The sequence below is a fragment of the Artibeus jamaicensis genome, unplaced genomic scaffold (assembly GCF_021234435.1).
Source record: "Artibeus jamaicensis isolate MK-2021 breed Jamaican fruit bat unplaced genomic scaffold, CSHL_Jam_final contig_944, whole genome shotgun sequence".
Lineage (NCBI taxonomy): Eukaryota > Metazoa > Chordata > Mammalia > Chiroptera > Phyllostomidae > Artibeus > Artibeus jamaicensis.
Genome location: NW_026522020.1, coordinates 1,645,372 through 1,668,404, shown reverse-complemented (window position 1 = coordinate 1,668,404; position 23,033 = coordinate 1,645,372). Strand labels below are relative to the sequence as shown.

Below are 23,033 nucleotides of genomic sequence, written 5' to 3'. Positions count from 1 at the left end.
GGACTTCGGAAATGCCAGGGTGTTTGAGGGAGCTGGGGATGCCCTGTGAGAACACGGGTTTGGAAGGCCACAGGGGGACTGAGGTGTCAGTGAGTAGTGGTCCTACAGGGAGTCGGACCCAGGCAGGGGCCGGGGCTTCCCACCTGGCCAGTCACTGAGCTGAGACACTCCTCCCCACCTGCAGGGACAGTGACCAGTTACCCAGAGGCTGCAGCTCCTCCCCCAACCCTCAGCCACCCCACCGTCACCCCGTTCTGTCCCCGCCCAGCCCCACCCCACTGGGAGCCTGCTCTCTCGGCCAGGACTCCCTTTGCTCTGCGCCTGGACAGGCCTCCTGTTAGAAGCCCGTGGTTGAGATTCAGTGGGACTTTGTGGGTCCTTCCCACAGGCCATGGCATGGCCCTTGGTGTCCCTGAGGCCCCAGGTCCTCTGAGAACCACAGGAGTCCTGCAAGATGCGCACACCCGAAACACGCTGGTTCACGCCCGGGGGCTGCCCCTGGCCCTGGGGAGGGACCGAAGCCCTGTGCCTGACGGAGCGCCCGGCAGCCCCACCTGGGTTCCCAGGACTGAGGGAAGTGGGAGAGGGGCCAATTCGGAGCCCTCTGCTGCAGGCGGAGGGGGGCGGGGATAGTGGCAGCCCCGCCCAGCCTTCCTTTTGAAGCTGGGAGACAGCTTGCTGCCTTGGGTCATGTGTGTGCAAAGCAGGGTTTTGGCCACTGGAGGTTCTTTGTGAAATGAAGTGTTTGAAACAGTTTCATGAAAACTGGCCAGGTTCATGACAGTCCTTTATCAGCAGAAAAGTGTGGCCAGTGATGTGCTTTGGGCAGAGTGTGTGTGTGGCCACCACCTGCCATCATCTGGAGTATCCAGGGGAAAACTGGTCTTCGCAGGAACAGGTGTGGCCGGGAGGTCAGGGAACGGAAGGGGCCAGGCAGCTGCTGCAACAGTGGTGGGAAGAGGAGGAGGAGCAGCTGCCTGTGCCCACCGCCCATGCTAGGGACCTCCTGGGCCCTCCTGGGCCCGAGGTGTTTGCCGGAAGTCTCGCCTCCAGGTGTCCTCACTCTGAAAGACCCTTCCGTTGGAAGGACATAGTATGGCTTCTTCCCTGCTGTGCCCAGAGTGGCCAGGAAATAATTTAAATCTCTGCATTGAAAATGCTAGGATCCTGGAGAAGTGTGGGAGACAGGGCCTGATCAGAATCAGTAGAGCCGGGGCCGAGCTGGGCGCTGTGGGCAACTGGGTGGCTGGGGGCGAGATGGGCCACCCTCCCTACATCCAATCAGCTGCCCTGGGTGGGGCTGCGAGGCCCTAGGCTCCTGTGAAGCCCAGCCTTGGGGGCCTGCCTGGGATTGCGGGTACCAGGCTAGGCGACGGCTCCAGGCTGACCAGCTCCGGGGCTTCCTGGGGTGGAGGGGTCCCCGAGGCGGAACAAAGGGCACCAGGATCCGCACCCGGCGGCCCGGCCCTGCGCACACACGTGTGGCTCCTGCGGGCACCCAGGCCACGTGCACAACAGGTCACGAGGTGTCACCCTCCCCCACTCACCACACGCTCAGGTGTACACACTTGAGACCCAGGCGCTTCCGGCGAGAATGTGGCCCCTTTATTCGCTTCAGGAGGCAGAAAACTTTCTCAGCGCAACGACCACGAGCGCCAGCACCACGCAGGTGGCCAGCAGGGCGGCGATGACTATCGCTGCGATGGCGCCGGGCCCCAGCGAGCCTGCAAGTACGGGGAGCCGCATCAGCCCGGGTCCAACCCGCCCTCCGCCTTCCCTTCCGCCCTCTGCCTTCCGCCTTCGCCCCTGCACCCCGCCCTCGCCCACCCACTGCATACCCCCGCTGTGGTCCAGATGCTCATGTGCAGTGCTGTCCTCCGGGCTCGGCGGGGCGGTGGCGCCGGGGGGAACCGAGGCCTCAGGCTCCCGGGCTGGGCTGGTGCTTTCCATGGGACCTTCTCCGGAGGGCAGCTCAGCAGGCTCGTTCCACAGCGTGGGCGCGGGCTCCTGCGGGCCCTCGGCTGCAAGGCCAAGGACAGGCTCTGCGGCCCAGGCTGCAGGCCCACAGGGAAGTGTCCCCACCCCTGGGGAGGTGGCACTATGTTTGGGGCTCCTGGAGCTCAGCTCTACTCCAGCCTTCCCGTCTCATGGGTGAGATGACCAAGGCTGAGAGGCCCCATGGGGCCCTGGAGCCCCACAGTCCCCAGGCCGACACGAAAACAGGTTTTTGGGGGCAGGGGTTGGGGTAAAAGGACCAAGAGCCTGAGGAAACAGCTGCGAGAGCCCTGAACTGGCAGCAGATTAGGGAACCGGGGACATGGCACCTCCTCTCTCCCAGCGGAGCCGGGGGTCCCCCATCTGAACCTGTGGGCTCTGTAGGCCTGGGTGGGGTGACACTTGCAAGGGGCCCCCACGAGGCAGACACAGGTCAGCCTTCACCCGGGAGAAGAGGCCAGGACGGTGGAGCAGGGCCCTCTCCAGGAACCGGGAACGCTGCCCCACAGGGCTGGAGAGTGTCCCTGCTGCAGGGGCTGGACAGCAGAAGCCACCACGCCCAGGGCTGTCATTCTGCTTCTCCGTGGCCCCCGCCTGGGTAAAGCCAGGACACAGGGCCCCGCACCCACACATGCCTCTGGGTGTTGAGGCTTAAAGCCCACTGGCCCTCTGTACCCTAAGGGACTGAGCCTGCCCATAACAGTCTCCAAATGAGCCAGAGGGGTGTCTGGGGTCTGTGAGGGGAGCCCCAGGAGAAGGTGGGTGCCCCCTGCCCTCCCACACAAGCTAAGGCTCACCAGCCTACCAGCTCTGGCAGAGGTCAGGGCCCGCCCACGCCTGGTCTTGACGGGACCCAGGGATGTTCTGGGAGGAGGCAAAGGTGCTTTCAGGGCTTTCCTGCCCCCAGAGCCCACCTGGGGCAGGTCACAAGGAAATACCAACCAAGCCCAAATTTGGGGTCAGTCTCCACGTAACTGGGCTTTCAAAAATGTCAGGTCAAAAGACGAACGGGGGTTGAGGAGTGGTGCCAGATGAGAGCCCGAAGGCGTGACAACTAAATGCAGCGTGAGTCTGGACAGGGCAGAGGGCCCCTGCGGAAGATGGTCTGGGCCACTGGCAAGAGCCAAGGGGGCCCGCGGTTCAGGGGACGGTGCCGCACGCTGGCCCACGCCCCGCTGTGCACAGGGGACTGGCTGGGCGAAGAACAGCCTTGTCCTCGGGCACGTGTCAGGGCAGAGGGGCACAGCCGCACCTCACTCTCAAGTGGACCGGCATCCAGACCGGCAGGCAGGCGGGGAGGTGGACAGGACAGACAGCAAATGCGGTAAAATGCTGGAAACTGGTCAATCTGTGTGAAGAATCTACTGCTCACTGGATTATTCTTGTAACACTTTTATACACTTAAGATCTTTTCCCAATACAAATGTTTACGGCTCCCCCGGCCCTGGCTGGCTCGGTTTGGAGGCTCGGCCAAGACTTACCCGAGTTGGTGCCCCTTTTCAGAAAATGCCCCTGACAAGGAAGCCTCAGTGGGGGGAGGGTGGGGGTGGAAGGGCGCCAGCACCCAGTGGTGTAGGGGTGGGAGAGCTTCCCTGTCCTGGGGCCGAAGGCTCATGTGGGGGCCACCCTGGCCCCCACCAACTGTGAAGTTGTCCCTGTGGGGAGGGCAAAGTGGCCCCATCAGGCCTCAGTGGTCACAGCCCGGGAGCTGCCAGGGAGGCTCTGGCCCTACTCAGGCTGAACTCAGGCTCTTTGTAGCTGGGCAGAGAAAAGGCCTGAGTGCACCCACTGCTTGGCAGGCCCGGAGGTCTAGGGCCCGCAGACTGTCTGTCTCCCCACAAACACGGAGAAACCACTGGCCCCCACCTGCTCCCCACACACCCGAGACAGGGCGGCAGGCGGGCACCACCCTGACCCACCACTGCCGGCCCAAGCTCACCTCCGAATGCTGGGCACCTGGCCAGGGCAGCTGCCCCGAGGCTCCTGGGGACCCTGCCCAGCTGACCTGGGAGGCATCTGGGAAGCCAGCTCTGAGCTTAGAAGGCAAGTGGCCCTCAGGTGGCCATGGGCTCACACTCTGGAGCTGGCCACCCCTGCCCTTTGCTGGAGCCCAGGGGCTGTCTCTGCAGAGAGCAGGGCCCCTGAGCAGGGCCGCGGGCAGCACACCCAGGCCCTCCCCCCTTCCCTGCCCTGTGACCAGCCAGCCTCACTGCTGCTCCCACCAGGCCCAGCTCCTCCCTGCTGGTCACACAGGCCCAGGCTCCTCATCCCTGATGAGTGCACCCTCCTCCCGCCCCTCCTCCAACACCCAACCAGTTGGTCCCTAAGGCTCTGGGGACTAAGCCGGTGGGCTTCTAAACCCAGTGCACTGGGTCCAGATCCTGGTTCCGGCACACTCTCATCGGGCCCCTCTACCCTCACTTTCCCGACCTGTGAAGGAGACGGACCAGGCCTCTCACAGCCACATACGGCAGTCATGACGCCGCCATCACCATCATCGGGGCTGCCCCCGTCCTAGAGCCCCTCCGGCATCAGCTACCTGGCTGGACACAGGCCAGGCCCCCCATGTGCTGTGTGCCTACTGCAGCTGACTCTGGCGGGAGACCCCCACAGGCTGGCCCAGGGCTCATCTGTGCCCAAGCAGCAGGGCCCGGGGGCCAGCCAGCTCCCTGGCCAGCCAGCTCCCTGGCCACCCAGGCGGGCACCCCAGCCCCCAGCATGGGAGGCTCAGCTGCCAGGGAGGGGCCGAATCACCCTCTCAACCCCCTCTAGCTGTCTCCGTGAGGGGAAACAAAGTTTCAAGGCCACGGCCCACCCTCCCCGAGGCAGCCGGTCACCCCACGCTGCCAGCAGCTGGACTGGCCACGTCTGCAGAGGGGCGAGGGAAGCCCGGGCGTGAAGGATGAACCCACAGGCAGGTGAGGCGAGCTGCGAGTCAGCCGCAGTGACGTTACGTGGGGACAGAGAAGGCGGAGGACCTAGGAGGAGGGGCGGGCTCCAAGGACCAGAGTAAACAAGGCCCTGGACTCCGTGTTCCGACCGAGGAAGGCAGCGGGAGTGGGGGCCGGTGACACAGTCCTGGGCACTCCAGGGTCTTCCCTGCCCTGCGCCCCCAGCTGCCCTGCCTGTAGGTAAATACGTTTGTTCAGCGCTCTCTCTGACCACAGGGCCCTGAGGCCAGGCGCCCGTGCTCACAGACGGCCTTTGTACGGGCCATGAAGGGCCTTTTCATCCCCGCCCTGGCCTCCCGCCTGTTCAACCTGGCCTGCTCCCCCTGCCCCAGGAGCTGTGGCCACAGGCGACCAGTGGGGAGGACAGCAGGCTGGCCTGGACGGCAGCCATGGGACCGCTCCTTTATGGCCTGTCAGCTACGGGACCCCCACCCACTGATCAGCGGGCAGGGGGATGCCGGGCCTGCTACACCCCTTCTGCAACGGCAGGAAGGAGGACAGCCAGAACCCTGAAGACTCGGGGAGGAGTTGGCCTGTCCCTTTTGGTAGGACACATGGAAAGAGGTGAGGCCAGCTGAGATCCCTGGTGACGCCAAACACGAGGCTGTTCCCCCACCCAAGCATTCCTGTGGTGGAGGACAGAGCCCACCCACCCAGGCTGTGGGTGCCCAGTGCGGTTCAGCACCTCTGGCCAGCGGCCTGGGCTGGGCGAGCTGGCTGCTCAGGGCACAGGACACGGACAGGGGCTCCCCGGGTAGCGCAGACCCGCCAGGCCAGCGGGAGAAGTGTCTCAGTGAGGTGCGGCAGGGGCTGCGAGCACCACAGTCGCAGATCCAGGCCATGGAAGATGCCACCTCACACTTCCAGCCACTTCTCCAATTCCTGGGCACCTCTCCCCCCAAAAGGGAGCTAGGTGGTGCTCTCTCAGCCTGCCTGACAGGCCTGCCCTGAGACCACCCTGCGCCCCTCGGAGGAACAGGGACATTACACGGCCCAGACATCAACTGAGTACCACCCGATGCCTGGCCCACCCTGAAAGCTGGGGTCTGGACTCAGTTGGCCTGCACTCCCGTGGGGGAGGTGGAGACACCAGGGAGGTCACCATCCTACAGATAAGAAGGGACTGAGACGCTGAGAACGGCCAGGAGGGGCCCGAAGCCAAGCCAGGCTGCCAGTTCTTTGTAGGGCGTCTCAAGCCTCCCTGCCTGTGCCTGCAGTAGGGGCTGCACACATACCCCCCAGCAACTCTCGTGGCCACACTCACCTGCTACCCAGGTGCCTCCCCAAAGCCCATGCTGCGGGGAGGCGCTCCTGCCATGGGGCACCCCCCCCCTGGTCCTGAAACACTGTCCTTTGGCCACATCACGGCCAACAGAGACTGCTCTCTCCCAGGAGAAAGACCAGCCGTCACCCCTCTGGGCCTTTTATTCTCTCAGGCTTTGAAGCCAGCCTGGGGGTCAGCCTCTCCCACCTGGGCTGCACAGCCATGCCCAGGGCTGGGGCTCAGGGGCTGAGGTCCTCGGAGCCTGCCGCCCTTGCTGGACCCCAGGCCCACCATCCCGTCTCTGGGCAGGGCCTGAGTGCCCGACCTGGCCGTTTTCCTGGTGTGGGGAGAGGGCCTGGGGCTTCACTTAAGGCTTTTCAGAAAACCAACAGAGAAGGCCAGCAGAGTTTAAAGAGGTCTCCAGCCCCTCAGCCCCTTGCTCTGGGCCAGGAGTCCCCTCCCGACTCTCAGACCTGGAAAGCTTCAGATTTTAGGGTGCTGGGATAGTCCCCTCGTCCCCAGGTAGCTACATCCCTGGCCCTGCTTTGGAGGCCGTTGTCCCTGTGGCTACCAGTCCCCGACTGCTGCCATCTGTCTCCAGGGAGCCCTCAGCTGCATCACCCCATGGCCACCCCTCTGCTGTGAAGGACCTCTGCCCCCAGGGCATTTGAGAATCTGGCCAAGGTGCTCCTTGACCCCAGGAGGCTTTGGCAGCAGGGCCCAGGGCGCAGCCTTACCTGTGAGCACCGCAGGGGCCAGGACCCCAGCGAGGAGCAGCAGTGCCACGCGCAAGGCCAGACAGAACGCCATCCTGGACCGAGAGCGTGTGGTGGCGAGCGGGAGGCACCGAGGACTGAGCTGGTTAGCTTCAGGGCAGCGGGAGAGAGGTATCAAAGGGCTGGAAGGGTTTTCATCAATGCAAACTCTGTCCTCCTGGGACACCGTGCCCGCCCCCCAGGCTTGCCAACACTGACTCTCTCTCTCTCTCTCTCTCTCTCTCTCACACACACACACACACACACACACACACACACACACACACACACACACACAGCAGAGCTAACAGAGCAGACCGCTTTCCTGACTTCTGGAGCAGCCCCACCCTCAGAGAGCAAAGGAAATTGCACCCCCCCTCACCCCAACGTGTAAGACTTGCCCAGGGAACTGGAAAACGCAGACGCCGTGGGCAGTTTCAAAGGGTCATGGTTGGGCCCAGGAATCTGCACCTCAGCATCCAGGGCCCTGGGCTCAGGCCTGGGAGATTCGGCCCCAGGCCGTTAACACTTCTGGGCTCCAGATGCCAGGCAGGGAGCGCTTTACAGCAGTTTCGGTCCAAACCCTCTTGTCTCTTTCCAGAAAAGCTCATGTCATTAAATGCTGTGTCCTCTCCTCTTGCTGTTCTCCCAGGTGACTGAGACTTGAAATGCCATCTGTATGCCAGGGACATGTGTCCCAGCCTGAGTCTGGCCCAGAACTTCAGGGCCACGGTGCCCATCGCCTCGCCGACAGCTCCGTGGGTGTCTGGCGGGCATCTCCAACACCACATCCTACAGAGCCCTGCCTGCCTGCCTCCCAGTCCCACCTGGCAAAGAGCCACACAATCAAGTCGGCAGATGTCCCTCTCCATGCGCCTTACTCCCCGCACGCCCCCACAGCTCAGAAAATGTCGCCACCACGCCCACCTCCCACCCTTCACGGTTCCCCGCTGCTCTCTGAACAAGAAGCCACCTGAGGGCTTGCCTTGGCCCTGCTCGCCTCCCCGCCCTGCTCAGTCGCGACCGTCTCAGGGCCTGTGCACCTGCCTCCCCTCTCCCACGAAGCAGCCCTTTGGGTCCTTCCTTGAGGGGCTCCCTTCTCATCCCCACTCAGGCCTCGGTTCTGACCTGTCAGTGCCCATCAACTTACACCACATCACTTTTAACTTCTTCTGAGCACTTACATTTACATGAAACTCATTTTTGGTTGTTTCCCATCTTTTTGAGGACTAACATACACACTGTGAGATGTACGTGTAAACAGCACCCAAATCCAGAGAGAACATTCCCAGTTGACTGGTGGGATCCCCACCAACCCCCAGAAGTGCCATTCTGCCTTCTGTCACCACGCATCAGTTCTGTCAACACGGGGACTTCACATAAATGAAATCACGTGACATGGACTCTCTCTGGCCCGACGTTGTGAAGCTCATCGCCAAGTAGCACTCGGATGTCTGCATGTGCCGCAGCCCATCCACCCTTGTTTCCAGTTTGTTTGTTAACTACGTTTGTTTACATGGGTCGTTTCCAGGTGTGAACTTTCACAACATGAACACAGCTCTACGAATGCTCTTGTACGTGGCCTTTGGTGAAGGTGCACACTAACCCTCTTGGGTCCTGTATCTAAGGACCAAGCTGCTGGGTCCGAGGGCGGATAGTGCTCAGGTTCTGTAGACGCTGCCGGACACCTTCCCCAAGCGTTCGTGGCACCATCAGCGCTGCCCTCCCTCCAGAGCCCTAGTCTGTAGCGGTGTCTCACTGTGGGGGAGTTCCCACGAGTGATGATGCTGAGACTCTTCCGTGTCTGCTGACCACAGGAGCACCCTCTTTCAGGAAGGGCCTGTGCGGCTGCTTTTGCCCACATATTCATCAGGGTGCCTACTTCCCAGGAGTTGTGCGTCCCAGGTAAGAACCCTTCGCCACACACGTCCCAGTGCCTCTGGATGACGTGTCCTTTGGCTGACAGCCTGTCTCTGCCACGTAAGTTCCAGCAGAGCGGGGACGATGGCGTGTTTTCCAGGGCATACCCAGGACAGAGCCTCATGCCCAGCACACTGCAGGCATTGGCACTGGGACGCGGTCGGCTGGGACTGGAGGGAGAGATTTAACCATGAGCCTTTTCTCACTGTTCACTCGTTTGTGCTGCTGGATGGCTCAGTACCCTACCTTCATCTTCTGCGCCCTGCAAGGTAACGTGGCACAGAAGTACAGTCAGACCCCAAAGTCACACTCCGGAGGGTCCTGCCAGCTGACTTCCTGTCCAAGTCTGCCAGTGGGGGGCTCTGCTGGGAGACGGAGGGTGGGGACGGAGAAGTGCCTTCCTGATGCTTCAGATTTCTGACAGCACCTCTGGCAGGGGCAGCAGTGTTGGCTACAGGAACAGTAACAAAGTGCCAGGGCGAGGGGACTGCCAGGACAGAAGGCTGGAAGGGTCCCCAACCCCAGCCACCTTGGTGGACAGGGCTCTGGCCTTGGAGTGACCTTCCTGCTCCCTGTCCAGGCTGCTATCAGCTCCCGCGCTGCAGCTGCTGATTTACGAGGAGCCTTGCTTTCCGTCTTTCACTCCGCCACCCCTTCGGACACCATGACACACTCCTGTATTAAATCTCTTCTGCTCGAAATGCCTGCAGGGGACTCTAGGTCCTGGTGCACGGCCCCCCAGAACGGTCTCAGGAAGTGTGTTCCGAGCTTGGTTTGCCGCCCCTTGGTTGAATGCAGACGGTGCTGCCGTGGAAAATGAGATCCGCTAACATACCCTGTGTTAGGACTGGGTTGTGCCCTGTGTTAGGACTGGGTTGTGCCCATTGAAAACAAGGCTTATAGGACCAGGTAAATGCTGCACTTGACATTCACAGAACACGATGATGATCAGAACAGTGAAGTCGACGGCTGCTTTTCGCTGTGCTGGTTACTCACAGGGAAGGACAATTTCGAGGACTTAAATTTTAAGGTCAGGGTGTATCCGGAGAACTAGAGCACTTGTATGTCAGTCATTTAAAAAATCTCCCATTTCTCATAGCTACAAGGCATAAACTCAGGCCTCAGACTTGCCGGGGTTGCAGAATTACAGCCTTACGTTGAATTCATAGTCGTAACGACTCTCTTAGAGGACATTTAGGGCACTGATTGGGAAGGAGACCTGGGGCGTGGACTGAGGAGGTTTGATGCAAACAAGTCACAGACTCTTCCACTCACAAATCCCCTACCTCCCCAGCCTCAGCAGCCAGCTCTGCTCTGGTCTGAATACAACAGCCTTTTCTCCTCTGAATAATAAACAACCTCATCTGTTAAGTGCCTGTTCCCCACACCCACCTGACAACCCCTCGCTGTCTCCATACCCATAACTAGAAGCAAGGCAAGCAAGGAGGCAGAAGAACGTTAAGTACACACGAAAACAACTGCTAACTATTCTAGCAAGAAATGAATGTGTGAATACTTGGTAAGATGTTACTAATTTATATGAACAGAAACCTGGGGAACCTGTGTGGGAATGAATTCCGAGGGGTTAATGAGCAGGACGTGAGTGACCTCAGATCAGGGCACACGTATCGGCAGGGACCTACTGGGCAGACTCTGAGCTCAGCGTTTAGCTCAGGCATCTAGAGCGGCAGCAGCGTGCTGAGAGAAGCTCTGAACAGGCACAACCTACTCAGTCAGGGGCATGGACCTCTTTCCTTTCTATTGTCAAGTAAAATAAGGACAACAGCCAACACAACAATAGCCGCTGGTGTGGATGAATCACAGTCATACCTGTTTCTGGCAGAGCAGTGAAATTTTTTTGGAGTGCCGTGGAATTCTGGTGATGAGTTCCTGTGGCCGGGAGACGAGAAAGGTTGGAAGCCACTGCTCTCGAAGCAGCTCTCATGCTTGGTGGGTCGGCCGTGACCCAGACTCAGCGAGTGCCCTGGGTTCAAGAGGCAGGAGGCCAAGGGCTTGGGACAGAAGGGACGTGGGACCGGATTCATCACAGGTGACTCACACTTTCACCTAAGTGACACGTGCTCGGTGAGTCCCAGCGTGCACCCCACTGAGGCGCTGAGACGCGCTGGTAAAAAGACCCGCCTCTCCAAAAAGCTCTGGGCTGTGTGCTCTGCAGGCCGGGGTGACGGGGTGGGACAACTGATTTCGGTCGGGGTCCGATGGGTGCGAACATGGCAGTGAGCATCAAAGACAGAGGGGCCACGGGAATGATTTGACTCCCAGGAGTAAACCAGCTGGGCGGCCTGTGGGTGGATGACCGGCTGTGCAAGCTCGGGCAGGTAGGTGGGCAGAAGTGTACGAGCCTGCAGTGGAGCACCCAGCCTCTCGCCTGGTTCTCAGACCCAGCACACCTTGGCGGATATTCTTTCGAGAAGAGAGAGCCCAAGTGTGAACAGCAGCCTTTGCACAAAGGCACCAGCAGCCTCGGGCCAGGCAGCTGTGCCCCGGGGAAGGGAGAGACACGTCATCAGGGGTCCCTGGACACTGGCTCTGTGTTGACAGTAGTCGCTAGCTACCCAAACTGCCACTATGCTCACCAAAGTGAGAGCGCATGGAATCGAGGGGGAGATGGAGTTTTGGCCTGAATACACCTTGGCAGATGAGGACTAGGGGGCTCGGGGGAGGCTGCCAAGGGCAGGACCCAGCCTGGGGAGGCGGAGGCATGCACAAGCCCAGGCACCACACACAGCACACGTTCCATTATTCCATCAGATTGTGCTTGAAAAAGACAAATCTAAAGTACAACTGTTAAGGATTTCACAGCAATAAAGCTGGATTTGAAATCACGAACAAGCCACACGAAAGGGTGAAAAACGGCAACACACCCTTAAAAATGGCTGACACAACTGAACCACAGGGGCTGCTGCACGACTAACCTTGCACACGCGGGGCGGGGCAGAAGCAGCTTTCCAGGTGTTCCCGTAGAAAATGACACGGTAATCAATAAATGGCACTGAACACACTTTTTCACAGACTTACAACTGCAAACCTACTTCTGCCCCACGCTAATACTCTGGTGCTGTTGGAGGTGCACCTTTAAACACGTAATTCTAGTTAGAAAGAAGCTGCCTTCCACACTAGTACGAGCCAGCACTCATGAGACCCCCCGGTGCGTTTCAGGACTGAGTGAAGAGGAAATACACGGAGGATAACAGGACCCAGTAGCTCACTGCTGGAGGCAGGGTCGCCAGCATGGGAAGGAGAAAGGTCAGCACAGACCCTACATGTTGGAACTGCAGGTCCCAGTAAGAACTCAAGAGAAGCAGAGATGAGCGGTTGTGATATGTGCACACACATGTACGCATATCTACACGCACACGCACACACTCTCTGTGGAGACACCCTGGGAGCAATACACATGAGCAGCGCCAGATTTTGGTTTCTGGACACCATTCCCCACAAAAGGGAATGACAGCCCCTCGGAGGGACGGTCTCCAACTCCGGGAAAGGCCAAGTGGTGAGGAGCCTAGCACGTCTCACACCAGAGGAAGGAAGCGCCCCAAGGACGGGGGCCTGCCGAACACAGAAGCCAGACTGGAAGGGCTCACGCACGGCCAAACTGCACATGAAGAAGGGTCAGACCATAGCCTGAGCAGTGTGTTCGCGAGCGTGCGTGTGGCAAGTTCACCCTGCAGCAGAACACCGACAAGGGTGACAGAACACCCTGCAAACCGCTGTAGGAAGTGTTGGGGAGTCACCAACGGCTGCTCAAACTAGCGGGTGAAGTCTGGTGAGGAACTGGGTATTCACGTAACAGCCAGGTGTCCCCTAGAGAGAAATGGTGGTGGTGCAGACACCTGCAGACGACACGGTAACCACATGATTCAAGTGAGCCTCACCTGGGAGGGCTCGACCCCCACGTGCACCGAGGACGCCACATCCTCGGTAACATTCCTGTCTGAAGTGCATAAACTCATCCAAATCATGAGAAAACACCAGGTAGCCACGGCATTCTACAGAATGACTGTCCTGCCCCATTAAAAAAAGGCAAGACATGAAAGGCAAAGACAGAGAAACTGCTCCAGATTAGAGGAGACCCAAGCAGCATGACAACTGGACACAGCAGGCGATCGTGGACGGCGCCCTGCCTCCGCTTCCCCTTATAACAGATGCCAGCGGACTTATAACAGACGCCAGCAGAGTGACCGATGAGTAGAGCAAAGCCCGGATATTGATGGATAGCTCGGTGTCACCTGCTTCCCAACTTTCGTCACTGTACTGCGGTTCCATAAGAAGTGTCCCTGTTTCCAGGTGTACACCCTGAGATATTTAGGGATAAGGGACATGATGTCTGCAGCTAACCCTCAAACAGTTTATTAAAAAGTTTCAGTATGTCACGGACAGTGTAGCCGTCGAGAAAAAGCAAAGCTGTGTGGCAAAGTGTGTGCAATGAGGGACTTGGGTGAAGTCCTGTGGAAGCTCTCGCTATCGTGCTGGCAAGTTCTAAGTCTGAAATGATCCAAAATAAAACCACCCCCCTCCTCAATGACAGTCACAACTTTTTAATGACTAAGGAAGTGAGACTTAGGTGATGCTCATGGATGAATGCTAAAAATGCTACATCAAGATCACTTTCCTAACGGGATGAAACAGCTAACGGAACTGCTAACAAATGCTGACGGAAGTAGTCACAGGGCAGCCAGACCAAGCTGCCAGCCAGTGGGGCTGATGTGCACAGCGGAGTGCACACCGTGTCACCAACTAAGTGTTCTGACCTACGGAGTCGGGCCTCTCCATCTGACTGCTCATTACGGCACATGTGGGCAATCGAACAAGCCAACACCATAGGATGCTCCCTGCTGAATCCAGAACATGGGATGTTCTGTGGACAGATGACTCAGTTTTCTCAACTCTTTCTCTTTAGAGGGGTAACTGGCAGTGTTTCCGGATGGGCCCAACCTGCTGAAGGCTTCCTTCCTCATTACCGAAGTCAGAAAACCCATGGAAGTGTCTCTGACCCCCAGGAGCTCCGCATCTTCTCTTCCGAGGGAAAACTTCAGAGACTGCTTGCGAGGCATTCAAAAGGATCCACACCGAGACAGCCAGTGTCAGCAGGAGCCTGCAAGGGTGGGCAGGACGCAGGACACAGGTACAGCCTGCCAGCACTCAGCAGGTGAGAAAGGACTCCGGGCCAGCCAGACCTTGGGGGCCGGTCCTCCGTGTATTCACCTGGGCCTTTAAAAATAACGTCCCGTGCTGGAATCGACCCCAAACTAGAGATTCCAGGATGTGGAGCTCAGGGACTGACTTCTGTTTCAAGTTTCACAGTGATCTGGGCCAAGCCCCTCACCTGACAGGCGAGGAGACTGAGGCCCAGAGACAGACAGGAAGGGCTGGTTAACGAACGACGAGGCTGGCAGCACGATCCTGCCTCCTGGGACCCGCGCCACATTGCCTTCCTGAGGGATACTTCTTTACACTAATTTATTAAGACACCTGAGAAGAAGCGTACCCCTATTTAATATGCCCTACATGTGAGTTCACAGGCTCCCTTCTCCCTTGCAGAGTAGTCTACAAATGAAATTTGTCAAGCATTTATGTGCTGGGCACTGCCCTAGGCAACTGTATTTTAAGTTATTGATCACAGCTACTTGGTGGTTCCCATTTCACAGATGGGCAAACAAGTGTTCCCCTAAAGTAGGTGGTAGGACCAACGCTCACATCTGACAGCTAGACTCCAGGACCTCCATTCATGACACTACCCACAGGGTCATCCACAGGGAACCTTACACACACACACACACACACACACACACACACACACCCCAAAACCCAGATTCTGTACATACACACAGACACACACACCCCCCAAAACCCAGATTCTGTACAGAACTGGGAAATGCTAGACACAGGAAGGCTGGGCCCTCGGAAATGGATCTGAGTCCCTGGCTTTGCATAAGAATGGAAGCCAGCCTTGACTGCTGTGGCTCAATGGCTAGGCATCTTGCTGCAAAGCAAAAGGCTACTGGTTGGATTCCCAGTCAGGACACACGCCTGGGTTGCAGGTTCGGCAACCGATGGATGTTTCTCTCCCTCATTTATCCTCTCTAAAAATAATTTATATTTTTAGAGAAGGAAGAGGGAGAGAAGCATAAATGTGTGGTTGCCTCTCTTGCGCCCCCTACTGGGTACCCAGCCCCCAACCCAGGAAGGTGCCCTAGACTGGAATTGAACCGGCAACCCTTTAGTTCACAGAATAGCATTCAATCCACTGAGCCACACCAGCCAGGGCATAAAAAAATTTTTTAAACCTTGAAAAAAACAAACAAAAAGGAAAGCAGAGCCTATTCCGAGCCCCCTCAATGGAAAAGCCAGAGGTCCTCAGTCCACAGACCAAACTGGGGTGTCTGCCAGGAGGCCTTTCCTGTAGTCCGTGTGCCCAAACGCACCCTCCCAGATGTCTCCCATTTCAGGACAGAAGACTGACGGGAATGACTGTGTGGACAAAACCAGAACTGCAGTGGAATTTGGGTGCTAAAGCACTCAGCCAGAGCCCCCAAACTTCCCACCTTTGCTACAGATAACTGTAGCCATGTACTTGCTTCTGGCTGATGGAGGAGTCAGGGAAGGCCACCAGCACAGCTCCTAGAAAGGGCTGGCTGAGCAGAGAAGTGCTCCTTCCACCTGACCCGCTCCTTCCTCTTGCCCAGAATCTGGGCATGATGTGGTGCTCTAGCGGCAGCCTGGACCATGAGTGACCTCGAGGATGCCACAATCAGGATGGTGAACAGAAAGAACTTGGGTCCCTGAGCCACCACACCAGCCTGGGACTAACGACCTCCAGATTTTCACTTAAGAAATGAACTACCTTGGTTAAGTCGTTGCTACTTAGTCTTCTGTCACATGCAACCAAAACCTATTACCGACCCACCGACCATTTTCAGGACTGTTTCTCATGCTAAAAAAGGGAATTCAAAGGAAAAACCAATTTGCCGTCAAGGGAAACTAACCCACCACACCATCATTTGGGGGTACAAGTAAGTGCCCTTTAAGACACTGCGCTGTAAGACCAGCTGGACTGAACTGAGTACTGAGGTGACGGTTAAGTTCACCCCCACAACATCACCCCTGGGCCACATACCAGCCGTCAGGGCAAGAGCCCACGTCTCTTGCTTCCCTGCATTGAGGTGCGTTTCTCCCATGCAGCGAACCACAGCTGTGGTTTTCTTTAGTTGCAAAACATTCCCACGTTACTCCCTGGGGGAAACGCCTCTTGAAGGCTCAGGTTCCCAGGCCAGAACTGACACTACCACAAGCTGCGCAGGCCTGTCCTGCCCAGGGAGGCTGGTGACACTGGAAGACGGCGCACACCTGGCTGCTTCGAGGAGCCCAGCTCCCATGGCTCCGGCAGGCCTGCAGCTTCCTCATCAGGGACGGCCTGCACTCAGGCAGGACCACCGCCATCCTCCAGAGATGAGCCTTCTCCTTTTCATTCTAAGAAACTCAACAGCGACAAGGTCAGCTTCCAAGGGCAGTGTGCCAGTGGCGGTGCTGTCCCGTTCAGAATGCGCGTCCCGCTGCTCTTCTGGTGAAGTCCACTTCCCACGATGGACGCCCAGGAGAAAGAGGTTCATTTCACAGTAGCACTTCCATTTCGTTGGAGTTGTACTGACTTCCCATTTTTATTAATCGTGTAGAAAGGGGCATTTTTGTATGAAATAAATTTCCATTTCTCTGCCTGATCAACTTTGAAAAAAATGTATTAAATATAATACCCACTATATAATACACATATTTATAAAATGGTTGCCCTACAAGCAAGTCTTTACTAAAATAAAGCTAGAGCTACCACTATCTACCCTGATATTACAAAGAAAAATTAACCTCTCAACTTCAAGCTGATGAAGAGTGTTCAGGTCCCTTGACACACAGGCATGAACTCACCCTACGCAGTTATGCCCCCCCCCCCCCCGCGCCACGACAGTCTCTCCACCCACCCCCGGCCCCTTAAATCAGCGTGAGCTTGTGACTCCTGTGACAGAACAGCGTCCCAGAAGGGGTACTATGTGACTTCTGCCTGGTTCTCTCTGGGAAGGCCAACTGCCACAAAACTCGGCCACCTGCCCTGAAGCTGCCACCCTGGAGAGGACACATATAGTTCCTTCAGCCATCAACCCAGGTGAGCTCCCACCCTACAGCCAGCACCAAACGCCTGTCACATGGAGAGCCATGCAGCTGGCCACCCTCCCTGAGCCTGCAGACGCCCGAGCGCACCAGGAGGCGATGTGAAGAACTGCCCTGCCGAGCCCTTCCCAGAGTCCCGACTCACAACCTACCAACAAAAGGCGTGTTGTGAGCCAGTCTGGGGGTGATCTGTTATTCAGCAACAGTAACCAGAGCACTATCTGAGAGGAAGCCTCCATAATTAAACTATTTTGTCTGGGTTACATTTTAAAAATCTCTCAGTTAAAACCACGAGAAGCAAACAATGTACAAAGTAAGTCCTTCAAAACTCGGGGAGTGTTCAGATCATTTACACGTTCACAGAAGGAGTAAGAGCGTGGCCGCAGGCAGGGAGGAAGCAAATCAGAATGTGAACGAGAGAACAACGTAAGACAGACTCCTGAGGCTGAGCAGTTTCTCTCCACCAAGTGGGAAATTCTACAGGGAGGAACAAGGCTCCTGGTGGAATGTTCCATGACTAAAAGGACTTTGCTCCCTCTAATCTGCCCACCCTGCCCCTCCTATGGTCCTCGAACAAGCGCACAGCAATCTATTCAGAAGGTGTGGGCAGGGTGTGCGGGGGCACGTTCAAAGAGATGTGTCTGTGGGGGGAGAGCAGAAGATGTCCACAGGGCAACAGAAGGGGAGAGTTGAAAGGGTGGAGCCATCTGGGCAAACTTACCCACGTTTACCTTGACTGCTACGCTCTCAAATAAGCCAGCCCATGCCGCACAGCCTGGCGGAGAAAGCTCCCACTGCCTCCAGGTCTCGGGGGCTCCCACGGCTGAAGTTCCATGGCACCAAGAGAACGGTTTTGTGCTACATGCAGCCTCGACAAGGTGAGTGCAAGAGGTGAGCTCAGAGAGAACACCACCACCGGGTTTTATTTAAGTTCTTTTTTATTTTCCTCCACACTGGCAAAAGTTCCGAGGGAGCTTAAAGTTTTGTAAACATTTTAACTATTCCTCTTCCCCACCCCCCATTTTTGAATTTACAAAGCAAAGGAGAGCAGGAGTCCCAATTTTAAATGGTCCCCATCTCCTCATGCTGTTTGATCCAAAAACTATATACAAGTTTATAGCAGTCTCTGTATAGTTATTGTACATGTTGGGGGGAGGCAAGGAGGAGTAGGGAGAATGGTGATCCAAAAGAACAAAACAGAAACCAACGTCATCACCCGAACCAAACTGCTCTCAGAGCGAATCCAGCCCTCCGCAGGCAGTGACGACAGGAGAGGCGCTCTGCCAGGAGCCGCCCCAACAGCACTTCTCGCACAGGGACGGACGGTCCAGTGGCTCCAGACCACAGTGTGATTGGCAATTCCAGGCGGTGTTCTCTGGGGGACTGGTGGAGGCGGGAAGAGTACTTGTTTATAAATAGGGCTTGACTACATTTCTATGTGAAGGGAAGGGGTATTAGAAGGCCATGACCAGAAGCCAGCACCAGGCTTCTCTCCCGCTCTCTCCCATCCCCTCCACCCCACCACATTCTCCTATATAGTGGTTTCCACGAATGAAGATCTTAAAGATGGTCAGGTTTTGAACGTTCTCTTTTCAAGAACAGCAAGCCACTTGCCATTCCAGAATCCTTACACAAAACCTTTTTGGGGCCACAGCAAGACACACAGGCAATGCTCTGAGGAACCAGATGAAATTCCGGGTTTTTATCTGATGCAGAAGTTTATCCCTATCCAAAATGAAATTATACAAATTCATACATATGGTAAAGATCCTAGCTGCCTCTTAAACGAGACAAATTTTCAGCAGAAAGGCCCAAAAACAAACTGGTCCTAGTCCTCTGAAGTAAAAGTATTTATGGGAAAAAATCAGTTTTTTAAGAAAGAAAAATTAAGAGTAAGTCCCTCTCCCAGGCCACACACAGGGTCTCCTCTGTCCAATCAGGTTGGAGTATGCCAGGGGAGAAGTCAGCTTGCTTAGAAGTCACTATCTAATGAAGAAAACTCGAATCCTTTCTCTGAAAGGACGCTCAGAAAGAACAGTGAGGGGTGTGCAACATCAAACCAATCCAATCGAAACCCCACCCGTCTCAGGGCCTGCTGGATGCGATCCCAGAGTTGGCACCGAGGCCTTCACACTAGGGCGTGCCAGCTGTCTCTGCCAGACGCCCGGTCCTGGGCCGTGGATGTCCTGTAGCTGGCCCATGTCTGTCACCATTAACTCTCTTCACGACCGCACCAGTTAGACCCCATGCCCTTACTGGGGGAATAAAATGAAGAAAAACAAAAGAAAAAAGCGACAAAGGAAAGTAAATTGCTATTGGCACATCCCAACACACGTTCTGGGAGACAGCAGGTGAAATCACGGCCCGGTAAACATGTGCTGCCCAAAATCAGTCTCATTGGAGAGTCACCCCAACTGCCACCCGGAGACGCAGGGCTCGGTCCGCTTAGCTACAGTCTGAGATGCTCACCAACAAAAACAGTTTAAAGAATCTTGGACACAAAGGGCTAGAAGAAAAAGCCTGAGATGATCGGCTCTGTGACTTGTTGCAGAGTGACAGAGAGTAAATGGTGAGTGTTGTGTCCAAAGGTGAAGAATCCATGGTCGGCAGAGAGGACAGGGGAGGCCAGTCCACTGGCAGGGGCTCAGTAGTCATCCAAAGTCTCGATTTCACCCATATTGAGTCGCTCCGACGAAGCGTTGACTGAAAACCCTGCAGGAAAAAGGTGGCAGTGAGTGGCCACACCCAGGCAACCACGGGTCTCCAGGGTGCCGGGCTGCGACCCCAGTCTCCTGTTTCAAGAACAGCAGAGGTCAGTCGACACAAGGAGGGGAAAGGAGGAATAAGATCAGAGCAGAGCTTTTGTTTTCTGTCCTTCCAATGACACACTCATTCTGTTTAATTTCTTAGGCGTCTAATAAAATTTAACTGGGCAAAGGGAAAAGAAAGGAAAAGAGCCCCGGCTGGTGCGGCTCAGTGGACTGAGTGCTGGCCTGCGGACCAAAGGGTCGCCAGGGCACATGCCTGGGTTGCGGGCCAGGTCCCCAGTTGGGGGTGTGTGAGAGGTAACCACACACTAGTATTTCTCTCCCTCTCTTTCTTCTTCCCCCTCTCTAAAATAAATAAATAAATCTTTTTTCTTTTTTAAGAAAGAAAAAGAAAAACTAGCATCACTGCTTAAACAGAACTGCATGCCACTGCCTCAGGAGAACCCGCAGAGGAACCTGGGGTGGAAGTATATATTCAGGCCAGGCAAAGCTGGCCCAGGTGTCGGGGGGGGGGGGTTGGAGTTCATTCAGGAGATGCACCTTGAAGAAAGTGGACGGGGGGGAGGCAGGAGTAACACATTCTGAGTGAGAATAATACTGCTTCAGCTCCACTCACTACTGGGAACCATGCCCATTTATTCAAAAACCTCTATCAAAGTTCTGGCCAAGAACTTTTGCTATTCAGAGGTAAAGAGGCTCAGGGGAGACCCACTATAAGACCCTAGCGCCCTCACATGTTCTTTCTGTCATGAAGTCACAAAAAGATTCAAGTACTGTATTCAGCTCAATCAATGTAAGTAGGCCTGCAAAGGAAAGGATTCTGGTTAGCAATACTGATGAACCAAAACGGAATCTGGTTAGAAAAGCAGTACTAGCGCGAAAGCAACAGGCAGTCTCCCAAGCACTACTGACACAGAAAACCTAATGCTACCAGCACACGCGTGTAATTTTCCCACCAACTCCACAATCAGAGATCAATAGAGAGAGTGATTCACAGGCCCTCTCTAGAAGAAGTGATTCACAAAAAGCTTTCAGTATGTCCACTGTAACTGAAATCCCAAACTGTTTCAGCTGTTATTTGAGTATCAAAAAGTAAACAAGCTACGCTCTCCAGTCTAAAAGCAGTTCTGTTTATATTTTTGGAGTTTTCTGCCCCCTCCTTTTTATTCCCAATGTTCAAGTTTTTCAAACAAATACGCATTTTAAATGTACCAATAATAAAAAATGCTTTACAAAATAAAAACAGCTTAATTCTATCACCTTCTTGACTCAAAAACATCACGAATTGCAAACATAAGCCTATGTACTAACCAAGGACGCTGTGGGACAAGCTGCTCTCACAACCTAATACTGGGAGAGGCTGGGGCTCCAAACCCCAACCTGAGCTCTGCCCATCAACTGTGTTTCCATAACCCACAAGATGTTTTTTTCCTGAAAAATAATGAAAGGCTTAGTGTTCATATTTTAAAATAACGGTTTAATTAGGTAAGTATAAAAACATGAACACCAAGCAATCTATGAAATGAGCTATTACCCTATTCTGAAGTGGGTTTTTCTTTGACTTCACATGTATCTCAAAAACAGATGAATGTGATAAAAACAATGAACTACATGCAATGTAAGTAGAAATGTAATAAAAATACAAACTAAATTATTTTTAATTGTGAAAAGACAGGAAGAAGGGGAGAAACCTTGAGCCAAAGAGAAGTTAATTATTCGCTGCTCTAATATGTACATCGGTAGGCTTTTCACAGACATGGTCTCATTTATCTGTCAATAAAAAACCAGCCACGGCTGGTGGGGCTCAGGGACTGAGCTTTGGCCCACAGATCGAAAGGTCACCAGTTCCCTTCCATCAGGGCACATGCCTGGGTTCTGGGCCAGGTCCCCCAGCAGGTCTCTCATCAACTGTATGAGAGAGAACTGATCAAGATATGTCTCTCAATATACAACCAGTGAGGTGGGCACTCCTCCCCATCTGACAGAAAGGAAAGCTCTGAGACACCATAAAACCCAAAGATTACACTCTCTTAGGTTCCCAGTCTTGTTTCTTTAAGGTTTGACAGCCTGTTCTCAGAAGCAGAGTTGACTGTGGGCAAATGGTATTGTGTGCGTATACAGCTGACTCTAAACAACATGGGTTAATTTCCACGAGGATTTTTTTCCCAATAAACATGCAGCCGGCTCTTTGAAACCCAAGGCTGCACATCTGTGAATTCAGCTGACCCCACACCCCTGACCCATGGAGAGTCAGTGGATGCAGAGGGCTGACCGAATGCACTGACTTGGATGGCGGTATCCATGCCGGCACTGAGATAATCCCCCAGACGGTGAGGGACGACTACAGTTAAGTTTTGGGAAAGTCAAATGTTATATGCAAATCTCTGCCTGTGCAGAAGGTCTGCGCCCCTAACCCCTGTGTTGTGTACGGGTCGCCTGTATTAGTCACACCCAAGTGTGGGTGCTGGTGCACAATGGCGCCCAGCAGCTCTCAGACCTGGAGGAAGACACAAACGCAATGGAAGATGTTAAAACGAGACTGGGCTCCCTTCTGACGGTTTGTTCTTTTTCAGTGGATATTTTTGGATCAAATTAAAACCTGTTTGTCCCCTCTGTGCATGGGGAATTTGTAACTGAGGGATACTTACTTTCTTAACCTGTAAATCAATAAGGCATATATAAACTAAAAACAGTAATATGTGAAGTGAGCAGGTAGGGGGCAGAAGTTAGTAATTATCAGAAAACTTTCTAAGAAGGAAGCTTAGTTGAACAGAAATTTTCATAAAACAGTCCAGGAGACTACCCAAGTGATTTCCTTAATACTTTGTTTAATTTTTTTTTCTTCTCTTAACATATATGGATTCCTTAAACTCTGTTCCTAAAATGGTCTTTAATTCCCCTGAAGGAAGATTTTAAGTCCCTTTCTTTTTTAGGTCTGTAATAGGAGATGGGGTCAGATCAAAAATTTAATCCGAAGAGCTTTACCCTTATTTTCTTTCCCTTTAATTTTTTTTAAAAAGCATTTTTAGAGATTTTTATTTATTTACTTATTTTAGACAGAAGGGAAGGAAGGGGGAAAAACAGGGAGAGAAACATCAATGTGTGGCTGCCTCTTGCGCTCCCCCTACTGGGGAACTGACCTGCCCTGCAACCCAGGCATGTGCCCTGACTGGTAATTAAACCCGCAACCCTTTGG

The 23,033-nt window shown here is 54.9% G+C and overlaps 2 protein-coding genes across 4 annotated transcripts in view; both read right to left on the bottom strand.

Annotated features, from left to right (window-relative positions):
* Positions 1 to 1,614: 1,614 nt before the first annotated feature.
* SNORC (secondary ossification center associated regulator of chondrocyte maturation) lies at positions 1,615 to 7,020 on the bottom strand. Its single transcript, XM_037143851.2, has 3 exons — positions 6,948 to 7,020; positions 1,839 to 2,021; positions 1,615 to 1,724 (listed from the first exon to the last, which is right to left on the bottom strand). Exons 1-3 carry the CDS (start codon positions 7,018 to 7,020, stop codon positions 1,615 to 1,617), a joined length of 366 nt encoding a protein of 121 aa, XP_036999746.2.
* Positions 7,021 to 18,742: 11,722 nt separating this feature from the next.
* GIGYF2 (GRB10 interacting GYF protein 2) overlaps positions 18,743 to 23,033 on the bottom strand; it is a 117,988-nt gene continuing 113,697 nt past the window's right edge. For all 3 annotated transcript variants that reach the window (XM_037144031.2, XM_037144036.2, XM_037144039.2), the window contains one exon: positions 18,743 to 19,781. In XM_037144031.2, the coding sequence (XP_036999926.2) occupies positions 19,714 to 19,781 (68 nt within the window). In that variant the 3' untranslated portion in view covers positions 18,743 to 19,713. The remainder of the gene's footprint in view (positions 19,782 to 23,033) is intronic.

Bases quoted from the DNA above. Each gene is read 5' to 3' on its own strand.
- SNORC (XM_037143851.2), bottom strand. From the start codon at position 7,020: ATGGCGTTCTGTCTGGCCTTGCGCGTGGCACTGCTGCTCCTCGCTGGG. The intron at 2,022-6,947 runs GTAAGGCTGCGC...TTGGCCTTGCAG, and splicing joins GGCCCCTGCGGTGCTCACAG to CCGAGGGCCCGCAGGAGCCC. The intron at 1,725-1,838 runs GTATGCAGTGGG...CCGTACTTGCAG, and splicing joins GCATCTGGACCACAGCGGGG to GCTCGCTGGGGCCCGGCGCC.